Source organism: Corapipo altera, unplaced genomic scaffold (genome assembly GCF_003945725.1).
Source record: "Corapipo altera isolate COAL_440 unplaced genomic scaffold, ASM394572v1 68, whole genome shotgun sequence".
NCBI lineage: Eukaryota > Metazoa > Chordata > Aves > Passeriformes > Pipridae > Corapipo > Corapipo altera.
This window is the reverse complement of record NW_020884919.1, coordinates 5468347-5495107: the sequence shown is the minus strand read 5'-3', so window position 1 is coordinate 5495107 and position 26761 is coordinate 5468347. Positions and strand designations below refer to the sequence as shown.

The window sequence follows — 26761 nt, the reverse complement described above, 5'->3', positions numbered from 1 at the left end:
GCCCCTGAGTGCCCCATCTCCATGTCTTTTAAATACTTCCATGGATGGCAACTTCACCACTTCCCTGAGCAACCCATGACATTGCTTGATCACCCTTTCTTTGAAGAATTTTCCCCTAATATCCAACCTAAACCTCCCCTGGTGCAAATTAGGTCCATTTTCTCTTGTCCTGTCACTTGTTATTTGGGAGAAGAAACCAACCCCTCCCTGGCTACAGCCTCCTTTGAGGTAGTTGTAGAGAGTGAGAAGGTCCCCATCTGGGGCTCTTTTTCTCCAAGCTAAGCCCCTCCAGCTCCCTCAGCTGCATAATTTAAGAGTTGTGCTCCAGACCCTTCCTCAGCTCCCTTGCCCTTCTTTGGACATATGTATTTCTTTATGTTTATGTACAAAGTAGGACATATTATGAAATTTAATGTGCTGCAAAGGCCCAGTCCTGTTTTCTTTCAGTAGAATCACGTGTGAAGAAAGTTGGAACACATATTGAGTACCAAATAGGGCAGAGACTTCTAAGTATTCATGTTACACAGACCTGTCTGCAACCACCCCAAAACTGCATTCTGAAGACATGTGTCAATTCAAGCCAAAGTACCTAAGGGAAAACTTTCCTCTATTCATGAAAAGCTAATGAGAACTAAAGAAAGGCACTGTGATTTCCAAATCAGAAATACTTTTCTGTCTTAAGGAGAATATATAGGCTGCATCCTTTTACTGTAGGAAAGCAGCAGAAGTCCAAAAGGAACACTTCTATAAGTTTTCTTTCATCATAAGATTCTCTGAAACTAAAAGGGAATTTAAGTATTCACACTGAGCATTACCATAGGTCTTTAAATCCTTTAAGAACTAGACAAGCTTTGTCACCAGTAGGATGGAGCATACGTGGAGACCTGCTCCTGGGTTAGCAGGGACCTGAGCAGGCAGATTCACCTGGTGGGGCAACTCTGTGTGGAATTATTTGGGCATTTGGGTGCCTCTAGGTCTAGATTAATTAGAGTGTAACATGATGCCTCTGAATTCAACCTGAATACATGAACAAGGATATGTGTTGAAGGTGTTCAGTGATATGATGAGGAAGTCAGAGTCTTTTTTCTTGCTTGAATTGCATTAAATACCCTTAGATTCCTTTGTAATGTGCAAATAGTCGGACCAACATACATGTGTAGCTCGATACTGCATTTGACTTTGCCTTGCTAACCTCATATTACTTCCATTTACTTGTCAAATAACTTACAAAGAGTCAAGCCATTTTTTCATAAAACTCCACAGGTGACTAACTTGTGTATTGACTGATGCTGAATACAGCTTATATAACTTGAGCACCCTGATTTGTGGTTTAATGTCTCTCAATGTATAAATGAAGAAAGTAATAGTGATGTGAAGGTCACTAGCTGCAGCAAAGGCTTGCCTAATATGAGAAATTGTTTATTAAAAACATCATGTATTTTCAGGCTGTACTGAAATCAATAGGATGTTTAATCTTTGGGAGGTAGTCACTGGGTTCATTCCTAGGCAATGAATGTCCTGTTGCTGTTCAATTCACTGCTAAATTCCACTGTTAAAAATATCTGCTACAAGATATAACTGTTCTTAATTATTATTTTCTGTAACAGGCTACATTTCTCAGTACCTTTATGTCTTAGGATAAATATTCAACAGACAGACAAGTTTAGCACATTAATATTTAAACTCTTATTGGGAAAATACACCATCACGATAGCTTGTAGTGTAATATTATGTACCATTTATATCTAACTAGATAACATTGTTTAACTTAAATTAATTCTGTCGGCTTAATTAATGCTATTACTTTAATCCATTTAGGAAGGCAAAAACAACAAGGAAAGCGTGATGGTATCAGTCAGAACAACAGATACAATATCAATTTCAGCTTTAGGAAAAACTCCCAGTTGTACAAAATGATGCAGTGATTGCCTTGGTCTCTCTTGGGACTAATGCCAAAGTTTTTAACTGTAGTTTCACTGGAAACGAGTTTTGTTTAGTCTGTTTTGTTTGGGTCACCCCTTGCAGCCCCGAATAAATGTGCTCTAATGGCTGCTCTGAATGTGAAAGTCAGCAGGAGCATTTGTCTTCATGTCTGCCACGAAACTTGCTAAATTATCTGGATCTCTCAGAGAGTCAATACAAATTAAAAGTACGCAGAAGGTTTCTAAGAGAGTGATTGCTATTCTAGCGAGTTCATTAGCCTTCCGAGGAATGCTGTTGGCAGGCTTTGTTTAGCAGAAGCCCAAAACAAAGTAAACCAAAAATGTCAGAAAATGAATTGCAAATCAATTGGCAATATAAATGTGAGGAATAGGATGTAGATGATGAATAATTTAGGGATACGTATATTGTTCCTCCAGGAATCTTATATGCACAATGGGGAACGATACTGAGGATTACAGCAGGGAGAGGGGAATTAACTTGTTTAGGCAAATATGGGCCATCCAGCTTTTCCAAATGAACTGGCAAAACCAGACTTCAGGCACTATTTAGATGGTAGGAAAAAAGTTCTGCAGTGAGGTCTTTTTTTCCAGTTGCCTGCATCTGTCTCCTTAGTGGTTTCAGTCTACACTGTGGAAAAAGAATCTGCCAAAAACGAATTTTTCCCTCAAATTTTGTGAGAGTAAATTGAAGAAACAAAAATTAAGTTTAAAGGAAGAAATCAGTTTCCTTAACCGATTTCACTAACTCTCCCAACTGCCTAAAAGAGGCAATTACCTTGCATCTCCTTCCTTGGGAAAAGGAGGATGGCAGGATTCACTTAGCTTTAGGTACAGTCTCCTAGAACATCCCTGTCAGCTGCTGCTGAAGGAAGGGAAAAGGCTGTTCCTCTCCAATTTAATCCAGGCTTTTTTGACAACTTTGTGTGTCACTGCTACTATATTGTTCCCATTATTTGAAGACTCGTAACAGAAACAGAGCAAAGCATGAGTTTTAATTCCCACAGCAAAAGATAGTGGTGAATCCAGCAGGGAGGAGAGAAGGTTGCAGATGACACAGGCAAGGCTAATGTGCTTAGTGCCTTTTCTTCAGTCTTAGAAAGGTTAAATGTGACAAAAGGTTTGACATGATCAGATTTAACAAGGGACCAGGAATGCAAGGGAGAATAGGTAAGGAACTGAGTATTTAAATTCAGAAAAGTCAGATTTAAGGTCTCTTTACAAGGTTAAATGGCTGGGCAATAAACTGGGATTTGAATTTATGTGATACTATCTACTGTGTATTAATTCACCATATGGAACATCTTAGCAAATAAAAGGGTCTTTACATGAAGCAGCTTTTCCAGGTCAAGAGATACTCACAGTTACCCCAGCATATTTAAGGAGGCGGTTTCTAAAGCAGCAGTGATTTGCTTTGAGAACTCCCAAAGGATATAAATAGTCCCAATAAGCATAGTACATCTCTTTAAATGAGGAAAAAGAAGGAAAAGTAAGAGAATGACAGCCAAAGATTCAGACCAAGTTGGTATCTGGAGAGATATTACCATAAATTATTAAACAGTCAATTTATAAGCTCCTCAAGCTTAGTGAGGTAAACAGCCACTCTGTCCACAAAGAACAGATGTTCTTCACTTTAGAGAGGCTTCTGGTCTGACTCAGACAGTCATGCCAGTAAGTATGATTCATAACAAATAAATGAGGAGCAAGGCCTGTTTGAGAAAGCATTATCAAGGAATAATTTTATCAAGTCTGTAGGTCCTGATTTTTCTACTATTCTCCACTTTCATTAATGTCTTAGACAATGAGATGTCACATTTTTGAACAATGTTGCACTTGGATGCTGTGCAAGCAGGCTTAGAATTAAAAATCTTTTTGATAAATGGGTGAAACAGCTTGAAATCCATAAGAGAAAATTAAGTAAAGACAATAAAGATGGTGCTTTCAGAGGTAAAGTCAACTGCACAAATGCCAAATGGGAAATAAGTGATAAGGTGTCAGGACTGTGGAAAAGACTGAGCTGGTTGTAAGGCTGTCACAGCAAAATGTAAATCTCTTGCTGTAAATTTATTAATCAGAGACAGGAGAGCCACACAGGGAGGCATCTGCTGGGCTACAGCACATCAGGAAGGACATGGAGAAACTGGAGTTTAAACAAGTAACAGAGAACAAGGTTTGCAACTCGACTGGTTTAGCTTTGGAAAATGGGATGAAATTAGGCAGCCGAGACTCTCATTTTCTTCAGACGTGTAAATGTTGTCACTGAAAGAACTGAGCCAACTTTTCCCATCAAGGTTGTCCCAAGAAGTATCAGTTTTCTTGCAACAGATTTGGTTTATGTTTAGTGTCAGGAAAAGCAAAACTGTGCTCAAATAATGTAGTCAAATAATTAAACAATTACTTAGATAAATTGTGAGATCGCCATGACTGACAGGTTTGGAGAAGGAGTTGATTAAAGCCTACTCAGTTTGTTTGCTTAAACCCAATCCAGTCTGATAAAGAAACTCTTGGGAGGCGTATTGTCCCAACTTTTTTACAGAAATATGGGTATGTGTACAATTTACTATAATCCACGCTAGTAAATGATTTTTATATTTTGACGTCTCATAATTTTGATTTTTTGCAGGGGTAGCTCATTTGCTTTCATAAAACATAAGCCATGTAATTTAAAATAGACACCATGAAATCCATAATTTTAATTACTAGCTTTGATTCTAGCTTTCAGTAAGGCTCATGGATTGAAGGAAACCTGTTAAGTCTCTTTTATTCAGAACATTTCCTTCTTCACATCAAAGCAATGCACGTCCATATCAGTGTGGCCAATCAGTATTTCTGCAGAATAAGCCCTGAAAATGAAGAGTGCTTCAGACAGTCTTAAAAAATGTGAGATGAATCACAGCTAGAGAGACACGTCTGTTTGCATGTGCCACTGATGACTTGGCATTTTGAACATACATTATTTGCAAAGTTTTCTTTTTTTCTGCTTTATTTTTCTTTCAGGACTGATTTAGTATGTAATAGTTTATTCTTGTGATAAAGGAGGGCTGATTGTTTGTTTTAGTATTTTCTCTTAAGTGCAACAGAGTTCCACTTCATTTCTGAAATGACAAATATCTTACTTTGCACATCCACAACTAGAATAATGCTCTAAAGTAATACTGGGAATCTCACTCTGATGGATCCAAAAGGGTAAATCTTGACCCTTGAAAGGGAATTCTCCTGGATATAAGCAACTGCAGAGAATAATTCCAGTTTATCTTATCTTATTGCTGCTTCCATTTAGACTTCTTCTGTTAATTATTTGAGAAAATGTGCACCTCACTTTCCTAGGCCACAGCCAACCTGTTTAATAGATTTTTTTATATATGGAAAATTACAACATTTACTCATCTTATCTACATCAGCTGCATTTCCGTATTGGTGTAGGAGCTGTAGTTTAGTATGAGAATGTACCTGTTAGGAAAATCTATACAGAACTTTAATTGTGATATTAAAATCTAATTATCATTAACAGAATTAAGTGACTATCTGAACAGATTTTCATGGTTTCTCTTAATGCTTTGTGTAATTGAAAGGAAAATACGTTGATTTTTGCCCCCAGCCTTTCAGTGTAGGTAAATGAAAGGGCAACCCTCCTGTTTGCAGATGTGGAAATTGGGCCAGTCAAGTGGAATAGTGGAATAGTGTTTGAGTTACAGGAAATGACTGTGGCTTAAAAAAAACCCAGACAGTTTTGTCTTAGTGATGATGCAGGACATAAACTGGACTTGAGGACATAAGCTGATGTGACGGTCAGGTCAAACCCAGCTGTCAGATATTCTATAACCTTGCAAACCGTGCTGGTTGCTGGACATATCTTATTTCTCAACTCAGTGCTTCTCAAATTCATACAAAACATATTTGCATGAACTGGACTCATCTTGGAAAAGAGCCTCTAACAAAGTTACTTGGAGAAATAACAAAGATCCCCCTCTGACCATGAGAATGCTTTGGTGTTTTGCCTTTAGGTAGGTCTGTAGTGACATTTGATGCAGAGTTTGAGGTCAAGCTCAGCATGAAGAAGTGACTTGTCTGTGGACTTTGGAAACTGGAGTGGAGAAGGAGGGAACAAGAGTAATTTTTGCTCACAGACCTCCTGAGTGCAAGACCTGAGATTTCATGTTGTGAACAGGAGGCAAAGTTAGGAAGGCAGGGAGATGAAAAACAAGTGAGGGGTGTCTAGCAGGGAGGAGAAGGTTGCCCTTGGAATTCAAAAAGGTTCCAGACTTGCCTGGACTGCAACTGGATGTTTTTCTCCAGGTTTTTCTCTGTAGATAATTAGTGGGTTTGGACTGAAACACTACATTGAGGATGACCCCAACTACCAGAATAGAAACACCTTTTCAGGGTTCTATGTTTGAAATATTAAACTGCTCCATAAGAGAAAATTTTATCTAGAACTTGGATACAGGGTTAGTTTGCAGCTGAGCAGCCATTAAACTCCATTTAAAATATTCTATAACCTTATTTACATCTTCCATAAGGTTAACAAAACTTTAATCCCTTTACCTATAAACAATTTCAATTACATTTGAATATTTTTTTCCTTACCATAAGAGTCAGTGGGTTTGGACCTTACCTTCCTTTCACATGCTGAACCAGTGTAGCCACTTCTACAAGCACAGACATTTGGTCTTATGCATCTGCTTCCAAATAGACATTTTTGCTCACAGAGTGCTAAAAATGAAAGACAAAGTTCTTTAGAAATACACTTATTCTAAGTCTTTTCATTAGGAACTGAATATTTAGATGCTCTTGAAAATTAAAGATGGTTTTTCACAGGCTTTTTATGCCTGCGTGTCTCTTATGTTTACCATTTCCTTTACTTTTTTTCTTTTTTCCCAATGACAAGGAAAGGGAAGACTGTAGCAAAGCAACAACTTCGGCTCAGTTGGAAATGGATCAGTTCAAGGCCTAATTTTGAAAACCAGGATACATTCTGGGCATTGATGTTTGGGTAAGATTTGTGCCAAAATTGATTTTCTTTCGTTCCAATCGAAATCAATAAGAGCTGTTAAAAGATGGGGTCTCGAGTTGAGATAAAAAAATATGTTAAAGATGTACTTCCAAAGGTGATGTTAACACCATAAATAAATAAATGGGAGAATTTGATGAACTGTACACTTTGCACCTCTGGAAACCAGGGTATAAGAACATGTGATTTCATAGGCACACAGAATCAGTAACAAGCTACTTATCCCAAGGAAAAAGGAATCAGAAAATTTTTTTATCTTATCTAGAGTGCCATAATCTAATATTCATAGAGGCCCATTAATGTGAAGATATTCTGTTAATAAAAGAATCAGTGGTTTGTTTTTTTTTAAGATAGAAAAAATAATTAATCAATTTTCAGCTAGTTTTTTATCCTCATTAGCAGTTTCTATTGTTATGACATTGTTTTGGCATAGAGGAAAGAGAACAGCCAATTCATAGGGCACCAATTCAAGAAGAACACACATGTCACAGTATTTTAATTAGATCTCTTGAGTTAAACCTTCCATAAATATTGCCAGAATATTGTATCCTAGTTACAGGCAGCCAAATTAAATGCCTTCAAAACTGGTCAGAAGTGAATCAACAAGTGGCTTTTTATATTTTCTTGTGTGGCAGAGGCATGTAGGAAGCTGCCAACCATGCACCATTAAGACAGAGCTGAAAATAAAGTAGACCCATGTCTATGATTCTACACCATCTCCTTCATTATAGATCAAAACATTCCATTGGTTTTGAATGAATTTGCTGTATCCCCGTGAGGAAATTTTTTTACAGAAAATTAACTTTAAAATATTCTGGGGCTTAAGGATCAGCTTCCAAACTGTCACTTTGTTGGACTTAGGTTCTGATTTTGACACAGATTTGAGTTCATGCAAATACTTTGTGTTGAGATTGGTAGTCTCAGAGATAGACCAGGGTAGTGAAGTTTCTTTAGGATACACTATGAGATCCTAAGCTTTCCAAATGTGATTCTCAAAGCTATAATAATTGTAATAATGACCTTGGGAGGCCAATGGCAAGATGTTGGACAACACCTGGAATTTGTATTGGTTTTGTTCTATCAGATTACCATGGCAGCTAACATTCAGTGAGGAGGCTGAGATTTTGCCAGGCAACATTAAAATCTAAATATCTACAGCAAACTTCAGACCTGCTAGCTATGGGGCAGAGGAGGGAAGAACCAGACTTACTGCCACTATACACATCTTAAAGAGGAGAGGCTGTAAACAGCTTTACAAACTGCTCTTACCCTTAGGAGCGCAGTCAGGTACTGAGCGTTCATGTTGTGTCAGAACCACTGACCTATAACGTGTCCAGAACAAGAACACAGAGAGACCTGCATGTGCTGCTGACCTTCAGGTGCTCCTGTTTGAAAAGTCAGCTGTGTCAGTGGTGATTTGCTGTGGGACTCCAGTGACCTGGAGCTGGGAACTTGCCTTCCTAGTGTATGAGCTAGTTGATGTATTTCTGATGTTTCGAAAAGGTAAAAGTGCTGTTTTCTTGAAACAAGATTTTAAGAAGAAAACATGTTTTTTTTAGGTGTCTGTTGCAAAACATTCCTTAAGATCCAGAACAGCCAATTGCAAACTTCTGAATTTCTCCTTCTTCTGTGAGGTGAAGGCCAAGTTTGAATTCTGGGTGTGGATGGGGCAGAGGATGGTTGGAATGACACTCGAGATAGAACAGTGAGCTCATCAGCTGCTGACTGCTTCTCCAGCTCCTCCACGAACCTTGAAAGGGCTCAGATTTATAATTGGAAAAAGTTTCATTCACTGGAACAAAAACATGTTAGCATTGTCATCAGAAGGGTCTCCTTGTGCCCACTCCAGTTTTGTTCCTCTGCATGATAAGTAGGAAGAGAAAGAACTCAGTATGATACTCTTATTAATGAGACAACTGTGTACATTTCTATTTTTCATTTCAGATGAACTTGGGCTGGGGAAAAATGGAACCTGAATCTCCTTTCAGCTTGGTAGTGGATCAAATAACAGGTAATGCAAAGATTTTTCTATAGACCCCTATATCATCTGGGGGTGTTCTTGCAGACATGGGCAGAAGAAGAGGCATTAGATAAGGTACCAGGCTTTTTTGTTTTGTTTTGTTTTTCTGCCTGTGGTTTTTCTGGTGCAAACAGAATAAAGAGAGGGAAACTATTCCCTCCTTTTTTCATCCTTTGATACCTGCCTGTCCCTCTATGTCCACCTCCTGCTTCTTCCTGTAGTGCTCAGAAAAACAAGAGCTCAGTCAGGAGAAAAGTTAAAAACATTTTGGAGGAAAATTGGAATTGACATCACAGGGGATAATAACATAGCTGAAGTTCAAATGAATATTTCATAAATGTATTTACAAGGGATGCTAAGCCTCTAAACACTAAAAATGACACTGGCTATGTATGCATTATCCTGTACAGATTCAGCAAAGTCATTTAACAAGCTAAGCTTATGTTAAAATTATAATCAATAAATGCCAATTACAGAAAGAGATTTATCCCTGCATGTTAAAAGAACAGAGCTATAATTTGCATGCAAACGACATTCTTTTCAAAAGAATTTTCTGGTTTTTTTAGGGTTTGAAAGGGTTACACAGGAAGGCTGGAAGAAAGCCTGCCTGAGATGTTGTTCAAGGCAGAGAGAGAACGGGGGAGAATATTGAGGAAATTATAAGGCCATAAGCTTGACACTTATAACATGCAAATAAAGAGAAGATATTCTGAAGGGCAATGAGGAGCTGGTATGGGTTCAATAATATTAGAACAGAAGATAGCAGCATGAATTTTAATGACGAAGATCCTTCACAACTATAACCTTCTTATACTTTATAATTAATTATCAGAATTATACCTTGATCCTGCATTCAGGGCCTTAAAAAACAGATTTATACTCCTGGCTGGAAGCCTTCTGAATGTACTGGGTTGTGTTTTGGCTATATTTGTTGGGATAATGAGATTGTACTGCCAGGTGTTGACTTATTTGGTCTAATGTTTCTTTCCTATCTCATGAAAATAGAGATATGAGTTACCACCATGGGAGGCAAGGGAAAGCCTTGCCTCCCTCCAGCTCATAGGCTGGAGCTTTAGACTGGATATCTAATATGGAATGGAAAGGAAATCTCTAATGGGAACACAAGGTGACCCTTGGATACCGTTTCTTTCTTTTCACAGAAGGAAGTTTTTGAATGTTTTTGCTGCTGTCATGAAAGCTGAAAACAAGAGTCAAACCAGAAAAAAAAAAGCTTCTAATAGAAGAAGCCTAATCTATAAAGCTTCTGCTTTCTGCAGTTGAGACATTTTGAATATTTCCAATTACTTTTTTGAACCTGTCCTTCCAAAAGTCTATTTCCCTACATTTGCTGTACAGTCTGAAACTTGACCATTATTCCTTAAACTGTGCTCCTCAAAGTCATAGGTATTTATCAAGGATAATGTGTGTATTCCACCATATACCTTATTTGTTGGGACAAATGACCTATTTTATCGATTCTCTTTCAGAAGCTATTCAGTTCAGTTACAGATGAGTGGGGAAGAAAACTATTCTTTTGACTGACCTCTTTATTTACAGTCTGATAAAGGAAGACTACTGTGTTTTATCCATTACCAGTGCCTCCTAGAAGTCTCTTCTTTTAATCTTGCCAAATTCTTTAGTTTAGCTGTAGCCAGAGATGGGTGAAACTGCAAATAAACAATCCTGCACAGATGTCTCTGGAATGCCATTGTGAGTTTGGCTGATTGTAGCATTAAGAAATCATAATTCACTGCATTACACGGACATGAAATTTCATTGTGCATCATTGCAAAAGAGGCAGAGTTTTTGCTTGTGTGATTTCATCCCTAAAATGCATCAGACCTGTTCCAGATTAGATATAAGCCCCTTAATGTGTGGTGAAGATCTCTGATATTACAGAGGTCTCTCTGAGGCATTTTCAAAATATTTTAGACACAAAATTGTCCCGACTTAGACTTTACCAATCGTCGTTACAGGAGAATGGAAAATTTGTTCTAGGATACAGCCACTGGGTTTGTCTGATGGAAGGCTGAAGCATTTTAAGTTATCACTTGTAAAAAAGATCTATGTCTTTTTTCATGGTGAAAGGTGGGAGAAAATCTGAGACATTGGTATTTTCAGTTGTAAATATTAAATTTAGTTATTAGAGACCTAAAAGTAGAGAATGTCATGTTTTGCTTTTTCTGGTTTTATAGAAGGCTGAAGAGAAAAGATTTAGAGAATATTTATTGTGGCAGCTGTATCTACTGCTGCCTCCAAATATCTTCTTGAACTGTCCATGTAGGCTTAGAAACTGCACTGGTGAAGGTGATCTGTGACTTTTTAAAGATAAATGAAAAGTAGATGTCCAATATAAATTTTTAGTATTGGTCCATGGTCTCCTTTTTGGGTTTAGTGGCCTACTCTGGCTGTCTCAGTAGAGAGGACTGAAACAATTTATTCCATCTGAAAAGTGTCCAGAAAATAGTAGTGTAAGTCTCTGCAAATCCTTTGGTTTAGTCACCCTGTTGGATGTATGTTACGAAAAAATGAGGTTCAAGTTGTAGATGAAACCTGTATCTGCATTTCCATCTCTGCCATCTCAATAAGGGCAGCTGAGTAAATCCACAGGCTGCAAACAAAGAATGAAGCTTGGGTTAATTAATCTTTTCCTACCCTAGAAAAAAACCCAGAGAAGCAATCCAGACATAATGGATTTTGGATAGTGGAGAAGGTACAGTGATTGCTGAGAAAAGTTATCCTCTGGTTTGTTACTTGTAGAGTGAGGTGAAATATTTACATTGTGAAATGGAAACAAGTGAGATTAATAAAATGAAAGCATTTGAGATTAATCATATGAAAATATAGAATTAATAGATAATATATAGTATTAGATTCACATACAGTATAATCAACAATAGTTATTGTTTCAATACAATGTTACAGAATAAGTAAGCATAAATAATAAATATCTTAATATTTGAATATAATGAATAATATGTTGCTACTACTTTCTTAGCTTAAAATGTGAACATTTTGCTCTGTTATTGAGTTTAACAGCAAAAGTCTGTAGTAAAAGTGTGCAAATCAAGGCCATCTTCAGCCTTGTTAATACTTTAGTGAAGCCCAGAATTTGGGCACACACATCCAAGCAAGAAGGGGATGCTGAGCACAGGGAAACCTCAGGAGCTTAAATGTTACAAAGCAGTTTTGCAGAGGGGAGTAGTGAGATGAATCAAACACCTCCTTCCAGAAACACACTGGCTCTGGCAGAGTGTGTGGATTTGGCCCACTATCCCTGTCCTGCTGGGAGACGGGAAAAGGGCCAAAGCAAAACAAGGACAACAGAAAGAGGCAACCAGAGGTTGGTTACAGTCAGCGGCTTGCATGGCAGTGCCAGAGCTGAGGGGAAGGTGAGAAAGGGAAGCACTCAGGAGGCTTTTTATATTTAGGCAGGTAAATACATTTTTCATCGAGTTCTGGATTTGAGGGAATAACCTCTCATTAAAACATAAAACCCGACTTGCTTTCAGGGATTACACTTCTATGCAAAATTTTCTGCCTAACATCTGTGAGGATGAAGACTTTCCTGTTCCCCTGTTTCACCCCTGCCTCACTGTAAATACCCTGGAGTAACATTATAAGACCTCACCATCTGCTCTCTTTCCCCTTAAAAACCCAGAAATTCCAACCACCTGGTGATTATTTGGGTTTGCTGTGGGGGCTGGGATTTTCAGCCAGATCCTTTTGGACAAAAAAAAAAAATAAAAATTATTTAATGTCTCAGTACAGTGAAAACATGGGAAGAAATAGTAAAACCCGAGTGATTAGCAAGTGAAGGGATTTGAAGGAAAGTTTCAAAGGTTAGGTAGATCTATAAAAAGTTACCTGGGCTTGTGTGCCTGCATAGGACAGCAGAAATTGTCAATGACAGTAAGTCTTACTTGTCTTTCACAGGAACAAGCACTATTTGTTTATTTATTTAAAAAACTGAGTCAAGAGTATGTCACCAATGAATAAATAACTTTAAATATCCCCATGTTTGAACTAGAAGACAGCTGGCACAAAGAAACAATTACACAGCCATTGGGATTTCACTGACAAAAGATTTCCATAAGTAATTATGCTCTGCGAGTGTGAGAGGAAAGGAAGATTGCCCTTTAAAGGGGATAATGCCTTGATATTTTCCTCATCTCCTTATGCTGTAAAGCTAATAGCAGACACAAACTGAAGTGACCCTGTTTGTAACTGGCAATAACAGGTCTCTTCCTATTTCTGGTCTTCCAATCCCTTCAAATGCAAATAATTCCAGCCATCTTGGTGGTCAGTCTGAACACGGAGGATTTACAGGGTCTGGCCCTAAGGTTGGCAGATACACAGGATTTCTTTCTGTGCTTAATGCCACCTAGGTATTTCCTTTTCTCCTTGAATCTCTCTTTTTTACCTTATATTTCAAATTATTGAATTTAAAAACTATTTATTTTGTCTGACAGGTTGAGCTCATGATCCACATAATAAAAAGATGAGTCAGGCCTCTTTCTCATGCTGAGGTTGAGTCCAGAAATGTCTTTGAAAGTAATAGTTTTACTGGCAGCATAGGACAGTTCTGACAAATAAAAGGCAGAATTTAGGTGCTAATCATGTTATGGTTGACTTTTACACATAATGGAATCATGGAATAATTTAGGTTGGACAAGACATTTAAGATGATTGAGTTCAACCATAAACCTAACACAATACACACATAGGAGAGAATTTAATGCATAAAAATCTCCAGTGCTATGTGCATGGTTACAGAGCTGTGGTAAATGAAGGATCACTTACGGGTCTGGCACAGCATTCCCACCCATCCTCTGGAGCACTCGCAGATGTTTGGACCGACACATTCTCCACCGTTCAGACATTTCTGCAGGCAAACAGCTGAACAGGTTGACATGAAACAAGTGAGAAGATGTACGTGATATATCTGTGTGCTCAAGGTCTGTCTGAAAGGTGACCTGCTAGGCTTTGTTCCATATGGCTAACTTCCAGAGAAGTGAATGTGTTCTGTTCATCACATAATCAGTATTCAGGATTCCTTGATATTTTCTTCTTAAGAAATTTATCTTTGATGACTCTCTACTGGGAGACTTGTAATTTCTAATGCTCAGCTCACCATCAGCTGAGAATAATCTCCATATGACATATTCATGTGTGTCATATGCCTATTATGTGTTCCATGTCAAAAATAAATATTTTCGTAGTAAAGTTTGATATGTTTGTTGCATATGTTGTTTGTTCAGAGATCCTGAAAGAGTGCATGATTTGGTGTATATATGTGAGAGACACTTCCTTTCTTCAGTATTTCTGAATAAATTATTAATATTATAAATTCAAACCACTGGTTCTGAAATCATATTTACTATCAGGACCCAAAGGGTAAAAAGCCAATATTTTAATCTGGTTTACATACAGGATGTCACCTTGATTATAAATTTATTCAGTTTATCTGTCAGCTTCATGGTAATGAATATCCATGTAAGGAAAAATATTCCTTGAAAATATTGCAGGGTGAGAGGGGGTTTTTGTTTTTTTTTTTAATTACATTTTTTTTTAATGTAACTGTAGTCAGATCTGGTAGAGTTACAGAGTAAGAACACGTCATTCTCCAAATTATGCACCAATGACCTTGAGAGTACATCAGTCTGGAAGGCTTTATAGCAGGCTTTAAATAGTTCTGTATTTTGAAATATATGACATTTCTGTGCAAAATATAACAAAATATTCCCAAATCTTCATTCGCAAAGCCTAGCCATGAAATGAATAACAAAATATGTGAAGCTGTTAAAACATAAAATCAATGCTTCAAGTTTAATACTATAAAAATGAATTTCCATAACAAGATGTACAACAGAGCTGCATGAAGCAGAACCAGGGTTCCCCTACACAGCTTTTTCTCCTTTACAAGCATCAACTGTTTATGTTTTACATTACCTGTACTTAAAAACAGCTTTCTTTAAACTGCTGAAGTAGCAAAACAGATTTTATTCACTATATTGTTTTTTAGTATTAAAAGAAGATTACAACTGATGTTGACTGGCCCAAGTAATAATAATCTGTTTGATGGACTGAAGAGGTGCTTACGTTTGTTGCAGTGGTTTCCCCTCCAACCAGATGGGCAGTCACAGACATTTGGGTGGACACATTTCCCTCCGTTCATGCACGTGGGATCACAGACACCTACAGGAACATATCAAGGGAAGAATGTGGTAGCTAGGAAATGAGAGAAGGCTTTAGGAGAGACTTACTTGCTTCCCTGCAGCAGGTTCGTCTGCTTGTAATTAAAAAACTGGAAAGTAATTTGGATTTGAGAATCTGAAACACAAAAGCTTGATAACTCCCGTAAATCCTTCCAGAAAATGCTGTGCCTTGTGTGGAAACTCTTTGGGGGAAGCTCCGGTAAGAGCTGCCTCACCAGAAAAAGCAGAGAGGCACTGATTAAAAAGATTCTCAGAAAAGCAAGTGGGTAGGCCAAATGATTGTTAGAGCTTACACTTCCTCAATGGAAAATTCCTCATTCATGTTCTCAGATGTTCATTTGGATAAGAAAAGACTTGAAGAGGATAGATTGCTTTCACACAATTTTGGGTATGTTTTTGCATTCAACCAAGCATAAAGACTAAACAGATCTATTCCTCCACTGTCTTTTTGTACCATTATTTAAGTTACTTACCTTTTTACTTTATTCTTTCATACAAATAAAATCAAAAGCTTTTCTTTCAACCAGAGGAAACCAGAGATTTTTTTGTTGATTTCATTAGGAATCTAAGCTCTCACATTGTCTCACATTAAGCTGTATTTATCAGTATTGTCTTAGAACATCCATCATTAAAATGTCACTGTTCTGGTAAGTCAAACATCTGCAATCCCAACCTGCTTTGATATAGGTAGGTACCCAAATTCTTCTCTTATTTCTTCCTGCCTGTTAGGGTACGTGTAGGAAGGACTCATCAGAGGCAGGATAATTCAGAAACATGGCAGTGCTGGTATGATGGGAGTGGGAATGATTTGCATTTCACATGGAAGAAGGCATTTGATAAGTGAGTGGAGTACAAAAGGCCATGTTACACAGCAAGTGTCTGGACTGGGGTATGAGAGCCAAGTCAGGAGGAGTCTGGCAGTGAAGGTGTGAGAATACATTTGTGTGGAAAGGCTCCTGCCATGTTTGAAGCTTTACCCATACAGAGGATTTGCCAGTGACTCGTTAACAGCAGTGGTGACCAGTGCCAGCCCTCCCTACTTGCAGAGATGGGTGGCTGTGGAGCACCCAGCTCCTCCTCAGCAGGGAGCAGCTTCCTGCTTCTGCAGGCACCGAGGGGCTGACAGCTAAAGCACAGCATTACAGTGCCTTCATTAGCCTTGAGGTTGTGATGTCTTTTAGCACATCAGCAGTAAGAACAGAACTTGAATGCTAATGCTGCAGCAATTCTGATTTTCAAGTCATCACTACATACAGGACTCTGAACTACCACGACCCTCCCTCAGACCTTTACTGTAGAAGGTGGAATCCTAAAAGGAGCTTCAAAATAGGAATGATTACTAAAAAATAATATGCAAAAATACAGCAACTGTTATTTGACAGGAGAATAACCTTCTGTTCCTCTCTCAGGGATGATCAGGCATTTTTAGGTTGGTAAATTTAGGTTCCCTAATTATTCCTCTAATGTACTGAAATATTGCTTTTGTGGCACTCTGTGTCCTGGTCTATCCCTTCGGTCCAGATGCTGCTGCACTGGCAGCTTTTAGCACTATATTGCTGCTCTTACTTGGCTGCCACATTTACATTTTGTCCTGTGCCAAGACTCCTGGATCCCTCAGCATAGTGACCTGCCCTTAAGCAGGGCAGACTTGCCCACGCTTATAAGAGCTGCTTGGATCCCAGCCCTTAAACTGTCATCCTCTATTTCCTTCTTTCTCCATCTCTCCTGATCCATGCTGTAATCTTGGCCTCTGCTTACTAAGTCTAACGGATAGCCACAGTTCTTGCTGAGCTATCAAAAAATGCTGCAACCACTAGTTCAAACCTAGGATGAGTTCAAAATGTCATGGCATCCATAACTCTGAAATCATTTAATCTCTTATTTTGCCTCTTCCTTTTTCTCTCCCTTTTGATCTCACATCTCCAATAATAGACTTCTGACCCACAATTTTCTGTTGTGTTGTATTTGACTTGGCATTTCAATTATAAAGCAGCTTGGACATTCAGAATTTAGAAAAGATGATCCCAAACCATAAGGTTTGGTTCTAGATTGCAAATGACCTTATGCTTTGTGATATTGATGGACCATAGTGTTTCCAATGCTAACCTGCTGTCCTAAAAATTATAGATTTGGTTTTGAGATCATATGAAACTTGTGTAATGTCTTTCGTCCACCTCTTGAAAAGTAAAGTCAAGAAAAAGTAACTAAGGACAATAGCATTAGCTCAAATGGATATTTCTCCCTTTTTTTTTTTTTCTTTTTTCTTTTGTCTCTTACATTTTCTGTATATTTTCAACCTTACAGAGACAGTCACATTCTTGGTTGTTTTGTGCTGATAGCAGAAATTTTAAATTGTACAACAGAATCTTTCTTCAGTTTCAGGGAGACAGATTACTGTGCTTTTTCATTAACTTCTATTTCTCGCTATGTGTATAACTGTACTTCCAGCTCAGTTTTCACTGTAATTTGGTAAAACTTTAATCAACAGGTGAGGTCCAGTCTTGATCTGAATAAAACACAAGTTCAAACTAACTTTCAACTTGGGATCCATTTCTCTCTTTCTTTGTTCAACTGCCTTACAAATGACCAGGTAGCTGTGAAAATATAGCATGAACTGCCTTTATTACTTATGGCATCTCTGAGTTCAGTGATAAATCCAAAGGAGTTCAATTCAAAGGGAACTAAGGGTTCAAGTAAGTTCTGAACTGGAGGAACACCTCTGCCTGCCTACCCTCCGGGGTAGATACTTTCTCTTCTTGCCAAGGAATTCACAGCACCTTTATGTGAATGTGTTATCTCACCCCTTTTCCTGCCTGACATCTCCACCTTGTTCTCCCTTTCTTTAACTTTCTTAAATACAATTCCATCTCAATACCCATCAGGCAGACTTCAGCATTTGTTAATGATAACTAGTTTGGATCCTCTTTAGTCCCACTCCTTGGCCTCTGTGGAGGAGTTCCAATTTCAAAATAGCAAACAAAAATGTTACAGCATCTCCCAGGAAAACTAAATAAATTATCAGACTCTAGGAGAGCAAAACGAATTATTGCAATCCTCCCAGGCACTGGCATGACTTTGAAAAGACATTTCTTTTTTTGCCCTCCCCTTAAAAAAAGCCTGGCATCTTGACCCAGAGACAACAGTGGTTTGATAAGTTTTCCATCTGCCTTGGGATCTGGCCCTAATGACATGGATATAAACACATTTGTCTCTTCCCTTTGATGCACTTTGGTAGGGTGTATCACTGGGGGTAGGGAGAGTCCTGTACTACCCACACATACTGAGTGGAAGCGTGCTGCAAGTCATTAAGTGTCACTAAAGCCTTAGTCCCATTCCCCTTACAGTCAACACTGACATTTCCACACAGAATATCGTATGCAATAGTGACTCAATTCTCTAAAGCACCACGATCCTTTAAGGCCACTTTTTAAAACTAGACAAGACTTCCATGATCTTGTGTTTTCCAAAACTGGCGTGTTAGATAAGGTAAGCCTATGCTGAAGGTGATAATGCAGGTTAAAGAAAAAGCATGGTTACATATTGTATTTCATGTAAGGGCTGATTTCGATAAGGTAACAAGCAACTGCAGGTGTTAAGATAAAACATAGGTGTTGCACAGGACATCATAAAAAACATGTGCCGTCTTTCCTTGTGATGAAAGGCATTCACAAGTTGCTGAGCTTTCTGTTTTATGCAGCTGCCATTTCTCTTTGATGGCTTTAATGCATTTTGACCTTGCAATCACTTAAAATTTCCTGTGACCCTTTTCATGGCTTATCTCCTCCAGGTTCACTTGACCCAGTGAAGTGCTTCTTGTGACTCTTTTTATCAACCTCCATGAAGCTCCACAGTTCAGCTCTTCAGCCCTAACATCTTTAAGGTAGTCAGTCCTTCTGCTTTGTTAAAGAAAGGGAAGAATTTGCCTGTAAAATAAGTATTTCCAGAGATTACTAAAACCAACCAACACCTGCAATGTTATGTATAAAGTGAAGTCTGTCTTCCTTGTGTAAGTAGCATCAGTGATGGACACCCACAATTTCAGTGTCTTCTCTTGCCTGCTCTTGTTCCCTTGGATCTACACTAACAGTCTCCCTAAAATATACACAGTATTAAGCAAAATATCCCTGTTATGCAAAGCCAAAAGTGACTTGGGGCAAAGTTAAGCACTGGGCATGCTTTGCTGGACTGCAGATACTAGAAGTGACTCTAACAGTCACACTATTAGCCTGCAGTATCTGCTGACTAGTTTACAGTGATTAGAAGTCAGACATTTCCTTCAGACTACCACTGCTTCTGCAGATTATCAGATAAAAACTTTTCTAGTTGACCCTAAGCCACCTTTTGACGTAAGTGCTTCATTACACCTTTTCTCACTGAAGGAGATCATGATAATTAGTGAAAGGCTTGTAATTTTGTTGAAATAAGGCAGTCTTCACCACTACCCTCTTAAAATAGAGGGAATATTAAACCAGGCTCCTAAAATCTTGGCAGAGAGGGATCCTCTGCAATGTTTCAGGAACTGAAACATCCATGTCCTTTCCTGACCATGAGATTGCACAGACTATTTCTTTCTGAATCAAAAATTACCTGTCATCACGTATCCTGAGCCAGGCTGCTGATGAGGAGACAGCATGTCACACTGCAGTGATAATTAGATGTAGTTTTCAAGATAGCTTTTCTTTTTCTTTTCTTTTTTTTTTTTTTAGATGCCCTGTAGAAGCTGAGAAAACTGACCTGAATGCATCCTGCCTTTGGATGGAAGAGAGAAAATAGCCTCAAGCAGTAACATCTGTGTGGGCCAGCTAAGGCAATGCATCAGGCTGGAGCTTGCTGACAAAGAACAGAGAATTGCAGCCAAAAGAACACCTACTGGCACATACATACTTCAATGTATCCTTCAAGTCACCATCCCTGTGCTGACATTTCTAGGTGATTCACAGGCACTGCTTTTATTTCTGGCCAGTGTTGGTTTTGAACTGATGACTTCTCTGTGGGCCTAGTGCATATTTCAACTTGCTCTTTTGAGGAGCAGGAAGCTGGATCATTCTCAGTTTTGTTTTTTTTTCTGCATGTACATGTTGTTTTAAGGTTTGTTTATTCCTTTCTGCTTAGTGGTTATCTTGATTTGGTGTGACATTCTCCAAAAGAATGAACTGTAGCTGGGGAGATATGACACAGTACGGACACAAAGAATGGGAGACATTTAAAAATAACACCAACTGGTTTTGTCAGGAAAATACAGCTGACAGAACTCAAGCTGTGAGCAAACCTGAAACCAGTAGATGCGAAAGCAGTGGATTTTGTATTAAAACTGGCCCTTCTAGCCCTTTTCTGATGTTTATAGATAAAATATATCAACTATTAGCAAAACAAAAACGTGGAGAAGCTCTGTGCCAGGAATGGCACAATTGTGAGACTGAAGCCTTAAAATGTAGGTATATTGCTGATCTTTTTCATAGGACAAGAACTGGAAGGTCAGATCAGCAGTTTCACAAAACAGCACAGTTCAATTGATCCACTGGAAGAAGGTTTCCCATCTCTCTGGATGCGTTATGAGCCCTGCTCAGATAAAACATTGCCCTAACTGTAGTAAAGAAACAATTGGATGCTTCTAGGCTCCAAATAAAGATTTGGTCTTGCTGAATGATCTTCAATCCTTTGGAAAAAACCCCTGAAAACACAAAATGGGTGTGGTCTGGCCATATAGGATGTTTCTAACAATGGGCACCATTGTTTGGATTGTACTGGCAGAAATCTGTGGAGGTAAACAATGTCATTCCCCCCTTAGAGGGTATAACTGATGCTCAACAGATCATTAGCAAGATGGATGTACCAATATATCTGCTGCTGTGAAGGTCCCAAATGCACATAGCTCTGAAAAACATGTTATGGATTCGGGACACCAGCAATTTCTAGTCCCCTTTTTTCTCCTTCCAAGGGCAGTGAGGAACTACTTTTGCTCATGCTGAGTTTTAGGCACATATGTTGTTTCAGAGCTTGATTTTATCTGAAAGTCCTCATCTGTGTTGATTTGGATTTGTAAATAAAGGAATAACTTTCTCTCCAAGTTCTATCAGAGTAACCTCAGACATGTGATCCACTGAATATCAGTAATTATAGCCACAGATTAAATTTTAAGAAGAAGTAATACTTGTCATGTAACAAAATTGAAATTTTAGTGCCATGTTCTACAATTCGGATCCTTTTCCGTATCAAGCTACCAATCATTTCGAGGTTTGCTCATCCCTATTTCTCGCTTCACGTACCTCTGACAGAGATGCAAAGCACCTCTTCAATAAATTACCTTTCTGAATAGTAAAAAATAATCTGGTAGAAACCTCTGAGGGATGCAGTGCATGAGAACAAATTACTACAAGACGCAGAGGGAGCTGTAAATGTAATTGTGATGGGTGTGGTGACAGTTTGCATTTCTAATATATTCACTTTACCACACAGTTTTAGCAATAAGAGTTAGTTTGCATGACCTAGCACACATTTCAGAAGAAAAAATGGTCTGAAAAGTTGTAAACCCTACAGACAGCAGTGCAATGCCAGTGCTTTACCTAATTATGTCTGGTTTTCATTCTGATGTGTAATCTGATATGCTTATGGGGCCTTTTAGAGATATTAAAGCAGAAAATAAATCTAAGTTAGTTATTAGTTCAGGAAAAATGAGAAAAATAATTACTACTATAAGGGAAAACTACTGAGATGCCAGACTGAGTTCTGAGTCAGTGTGTAGTGCATTGCATACCTGTTTGCTGTCATGTCCCTCTCATCAGATGATAACGTTTCTATCAGCTAAAGAGGATTCCAATCTCTCTGACTGTACCACCAAAAGATCCCCTGGTAGTGTGTGGTGGGTAAGAGTCTTATACCTCAGGAAGCTGTGGAAACCAGTGGGGAATTGTCACAGGCAGGGGACTCTCCACTCTCCTCGGACTGAAATGTCTCTCCCCCTTGGTTTCGTGATCTTCATTTTACCTAATATTTATCATCAGGTGAAACTCCTTCTTGACATGCAATGGTATGATGTTGAGATAGCTGCAAAATACTTCAGCATCTTTCAGTATGAAAGCCACTATAAATAAAATATGCACATGTAGGTGCACATTTGTATGTTTGGGGAATATTCTGCTAGGAACCATTAGATTCTGAGATCATTAGCAAACCCTTTTTCTCATTTACTGACTGGTTTTAGTCTGATTGCAACTCTATTAATTTGAAAGAGGCTACAGCCCTACTTTATTCTCATCTTTGCAACTGTTAATATATAATTAATGTGGGGAATTGCAAAGTATACTCTCAGCACAGCTCATATTCCCATCTTGTTAGGGGCTTGCATTTGGTAACATTTTCTCTTCATTGAGGAATGCTCTGTGTTTTATTAGGTCAGTGAACCATTCCAGCATGTGCATAAATCGTTCTGTTGAGCTTTCTTGTCATGCCTGAATAAGAAGAGAAAGAAGATTCTCATACACACAGTTTTCCTCTGTTGACTGTTTCTGCAGCTCTGGGCTTGCAGTATGACCTGATATTTAGGCACGTTCTTGTTGTGCTGAGTTGGTGAAGTCACTGCCTGGGCCTGGTGAAAATTGGTTTATTTTCACCTGTACAAAGGAAAAGGGAGATTCAGGCAGAGTAACCAAGAACTGCAGTGGCCCAGGAGATGAAGTCTGAAGCCAATAAAACCAGAGACAGGCCACTGTGGTCTGGCTGATAACCCAGCCAAGAAGTGAGGACCTAAGGTGGGAGCCCGGTCAGAAGGTTTGGAATAGGACCTCTGTCTGCATTGGCACTGCACTAGTCTCTTCATCACCCTGTTATTATCTCTCTTAGAAAGTAAGCTTAAACTTACTTGGAAAGCAGTGCTGGAGAGGATTGTCTTACCAGTGTATTTTTGTATATAAACAGACAATATTAATCTGCATAACCGTGTGTCCTCCAGGCTTTTCAAGTGGTAGATCCATTGCTCCTTTTTTTAGGAGACATTTAAAAATATTTTAGTTAAATATAGACCCCCTAAAGTATTGTTTCTTACATCAATTAGTGAGGAAAAGCACTTATCCTAACACAGAGGCCCACTGCAAAGAGAGATGCAGTAATTCAGGAACCCCTGCTCTTTTACTTTAAAGATGCTTTTACGTACAGCAGCAGCTCTAGAACATTTCTTCAGTGCCTTTAAGATACGAGGAAAGAAATACTGTATCAGAATTTAGATTTTCTACTCTAGTAAAATTCATACTGCAGTCTGGGAATGTTTTGCTTATGGAATGAATAAAAAATTTAATAAGGCTTTTGGGCTTATTTAGGATATGTATTCATTTCTTACCCAGATGCATTCTTGTTCTCTTCCTGAAGAATAAATTTTGACAGTTGCATGTGCTCAAAAACCTTATTAAAATAAATGCATCAGCTACATGTATATGAACAAAATGTAGTTTTTACGAATGGCCAACTAATGGTTTTGTGGCAAATCCTTACTAAGAGTGAGCAGAGAGGAGCTCTGCTCTGAGAGCAGACCAAAAACCAGGTGGTGCCTTGAGTCACTCTCTCCTGTTTGGCCCTATCCCTTCCTCTGGGAAGTCACAGCTCTCCCTGTTCTCCCCACGCAACACACATGGATCATGTTGTGTTCAGCTGAATGGGAAAGACAGCAGTAGCCCCGATTTTTTTCCTTCATCTTCTGTTCTGTTTCCTGCCCAAGGATGGAAGATGACATCTAATATGACCCTATTCTGTTACGTCAACTGGAAAATTAGGTAAGGACTGAGACCAGTGTTTCCTTTTCCCATATCTCCAGACTGGGCACCAACCAGTCCCCAAGCCAGCCTGCAAATCTTTGTACTTCTGTTGCAAAACCAATGCTTTGAGCAGTAAGTTACAAGTCTCTCTGCTATAAGCAGCTGTTCATTTTCTTCCAAACACCCACTGCTCAAGGATATTTGCCATCCAGAAGTCTTAGAGAAATATTTGTTGCTTTTAAGCACATCCTTGACATATGAAAAGCAAGTCTAGTGCAAATGATTCCTCCATCCGTTTAGACGAGGTACACGGTTTGTTCCCTGCTTGGTTTGTGTGGGAGGGTAACCTGGACCTCTGGTTTGCAAACTGGCTGATTTTAGACAGCTTAAGTCAATCTGGCTACTCAGTGAAGGCATTCCAGAGAATATATCACACGGTGTCAAAATGACAACTCAGTAGGAGTCTGATTTGTTGAGCAGTAAAACTTCCTGCTTATGCAGCTGGAGAGGCAGTAATGTACAGAAATATTACATGGGAAGGCTGGAATATGGGAAACCGGTGACTTTCACAATATGACATTGCTTAGCAAAAAGCTGCCTGTGAAACCCAGTGTTCACATTTCCAATTAGTTTGCCTCTAGCTCTCATGCAAGTAAAGTCCTCATGCTACCGGGAAGGAAAAAGGAAGGGGGAGGGAAGAGGAGCAAGCAGAGCTGGAGAAATGAGTGTGAGTTATATTGTGCACTGTGTACTGGCTATAAATCCTGCCTGCAGGAATTACTGAAATGGAGAAATAGTTGTCTCCTAACTTTGAGATCCAATCTGCAAAGTCCCAATGTCAGTGTGATGATTTATGTGATACAAAGTCGTCAGGATTCAGCCTGACACAATGCAATAGATGTGTGCAGGAACATGGTCTCAGTTTTAAACGGTAAGTAAAGCCCAGCTTGCCGGCTGTGCTGCGGAACGCGGGTCCAGCGTGCACGGTGCCGACACAGGAACAGAGGTCAGGCTGGGGGTGCGCTGGAGAAGGGAGAAGGAGGATGCTCCTCACTGTTCTCCCGTGACCTCTGCTTGCTGATGAGCTCCAGAGGGAGCTGTGGCTCGCCTTTTTGCTCAGAGATGCACTCACAAGAAGCAGATAACAGTGCAGGATACACGCGTGGTACCATGAGTCCCTCCTTTTCTCCCCTTCTCTTTGCTCCAAACATTCATAAAGAAAACTCAGGTTTATGAGCTTTCATTTGTAAGAGTTTTTCTGCAAAGCTGTCCTATGCAAATACAGGTAGTAAATAAATGAAACCTAGGGTGCTGTCTTTGTAATTTTAGTAAGGATGCAGTAGAAATCAGTGAGAACCCTGTTTTAGAGCCTCATGAAAAGCCGTGACATCCCAGGACTGTTACAGCTGTGCATTTTCCAAAAGGGAATCCAGACCTCTGTGCAAATAGTTCTTCTTTAGCGTTAGTGTTGAGTATGTTTGTTTGATGCAAAGTTGATCCAGAAATATATTTTCTTTTGAGGTGCTGCCAGCATTTCCCTCTTCCCTCTCAAAAAGACAGTTTATACTGAAAACAACACGTAGCAAGTGAGGATACAAGGTTGTAGGATTGGTGAGGCATAACCACACATTTCACTGTCAGTGCTGCCACCCACTCGTCCAGGCTGTGGGTGTCTGGTTTGCATAATCACCAGGCAGTTATTTATCAGGAAACACACCAGACAAAGCCTTATATTTCAGCTGGCAGCCAATCAGACCTCGATGATTTGCACCTTTTTTTTTGGTTTTGAGATGATGTTTATTTAGATACCAAACGCAAACTTTCCAGCTGAATGCCTTTCTCCATACACTGAGGAGGCAAAGAGGAGTGAGTCCGAACAGCAAAGCCGTGGTGCCACCACTCTGTCTTGCAAATTTTTGGCTGTCATGCAGAGAGCAGTAGGAATTCCAAACTGTACAGGGATGAAAGTGAAAATACTACAGCGTATTGTGTATATTTAAAATAAACTGATAGCCTATTTGGGTTCAGTTTAAAAATGACCTGTCTTTGAAGGGCCACGTGGATTTTAGTTTTAATTCTCTCCTTCGGTTGAGAACCTGAAGCTGCCAAAACCAAACAGAAGCTTTTGTTTCTCTGTCTATGCAGGAGACTTATTAAGAAGGAAAGAGAAATGCCTAAAAGCAATGGAAACAATATCAACATATCCAAAGGGTAAGTGATGAAAGCACTGATTGGACTGTGAAGGAAGGTTTGCAGAGGTCAACTGAGACTGACTTCTACCATGTGCCATTCAGTCCTTTGCTCCGGAGGAGCATAAAAATCTGGAACCTCTGGCAGAGGAGAGAGAAGGTATTTCATATGACAACAGTGAGAAGACATACAACTCTGACAGCAACTGCTTGTCATGAAAAGCTTGTGAAAAAACTACTTCCGATGGGTCATGATACTTGTCCCATGTGCTGTTGATTTTAAGCAAGAAAAAAAACCCCATTACTTACTCAACATTTTCCACCAGTTAACAGTCAGTGGTCAGTAAGAGTCAGCAAATAGTAGCATTTTCCTTCTACTTAGTCATGTTTCTCTTCATTCATCACATTCATAGGTCCTTTATTTAAGTTTTTATAACACCAGGACTAATAAAACAGACTCTGTAGTGGTTGTGGAAGTAGAATGGAGGCTTGGATCAGACAGAGCAAAAATATTTTCATCATCTCAAAAAACCTTTTTGCAAAAGATTACATCAAGATGGACAACAAAGCCTCATAAACTTTTGGAAAGTGAAAAGAAACACCCTATGTGTTGGTAGTGGTTGGAGGATTTCAGGGAGT

The 26761-nt window shown here is 39.0% G+C and overlaps 1 protein-coding gene across 1 annotated transcript in view; it reads right to left on the bottom strand.

Moving 5' to 3' along the window:
• The window catches only part of LOC113953324 (von Willebrand factor D and EGF domain-containing protein-like), a 175189-nt gene that overhangs the window by 1353 nt on the left and 147075 nt on the right, over positions 1-26761 (bottom strand). The window contains 3 exon segments of the mRNA XM_027656358.1: positions 6556-6653; positions 13775-13870; positions 15074-15169. Of these exon segments, the coding sequence (XP_027512159.1) occupies positions 6556-6653; positions 13775-13870; positions 15074-15169 (290 nt within the window).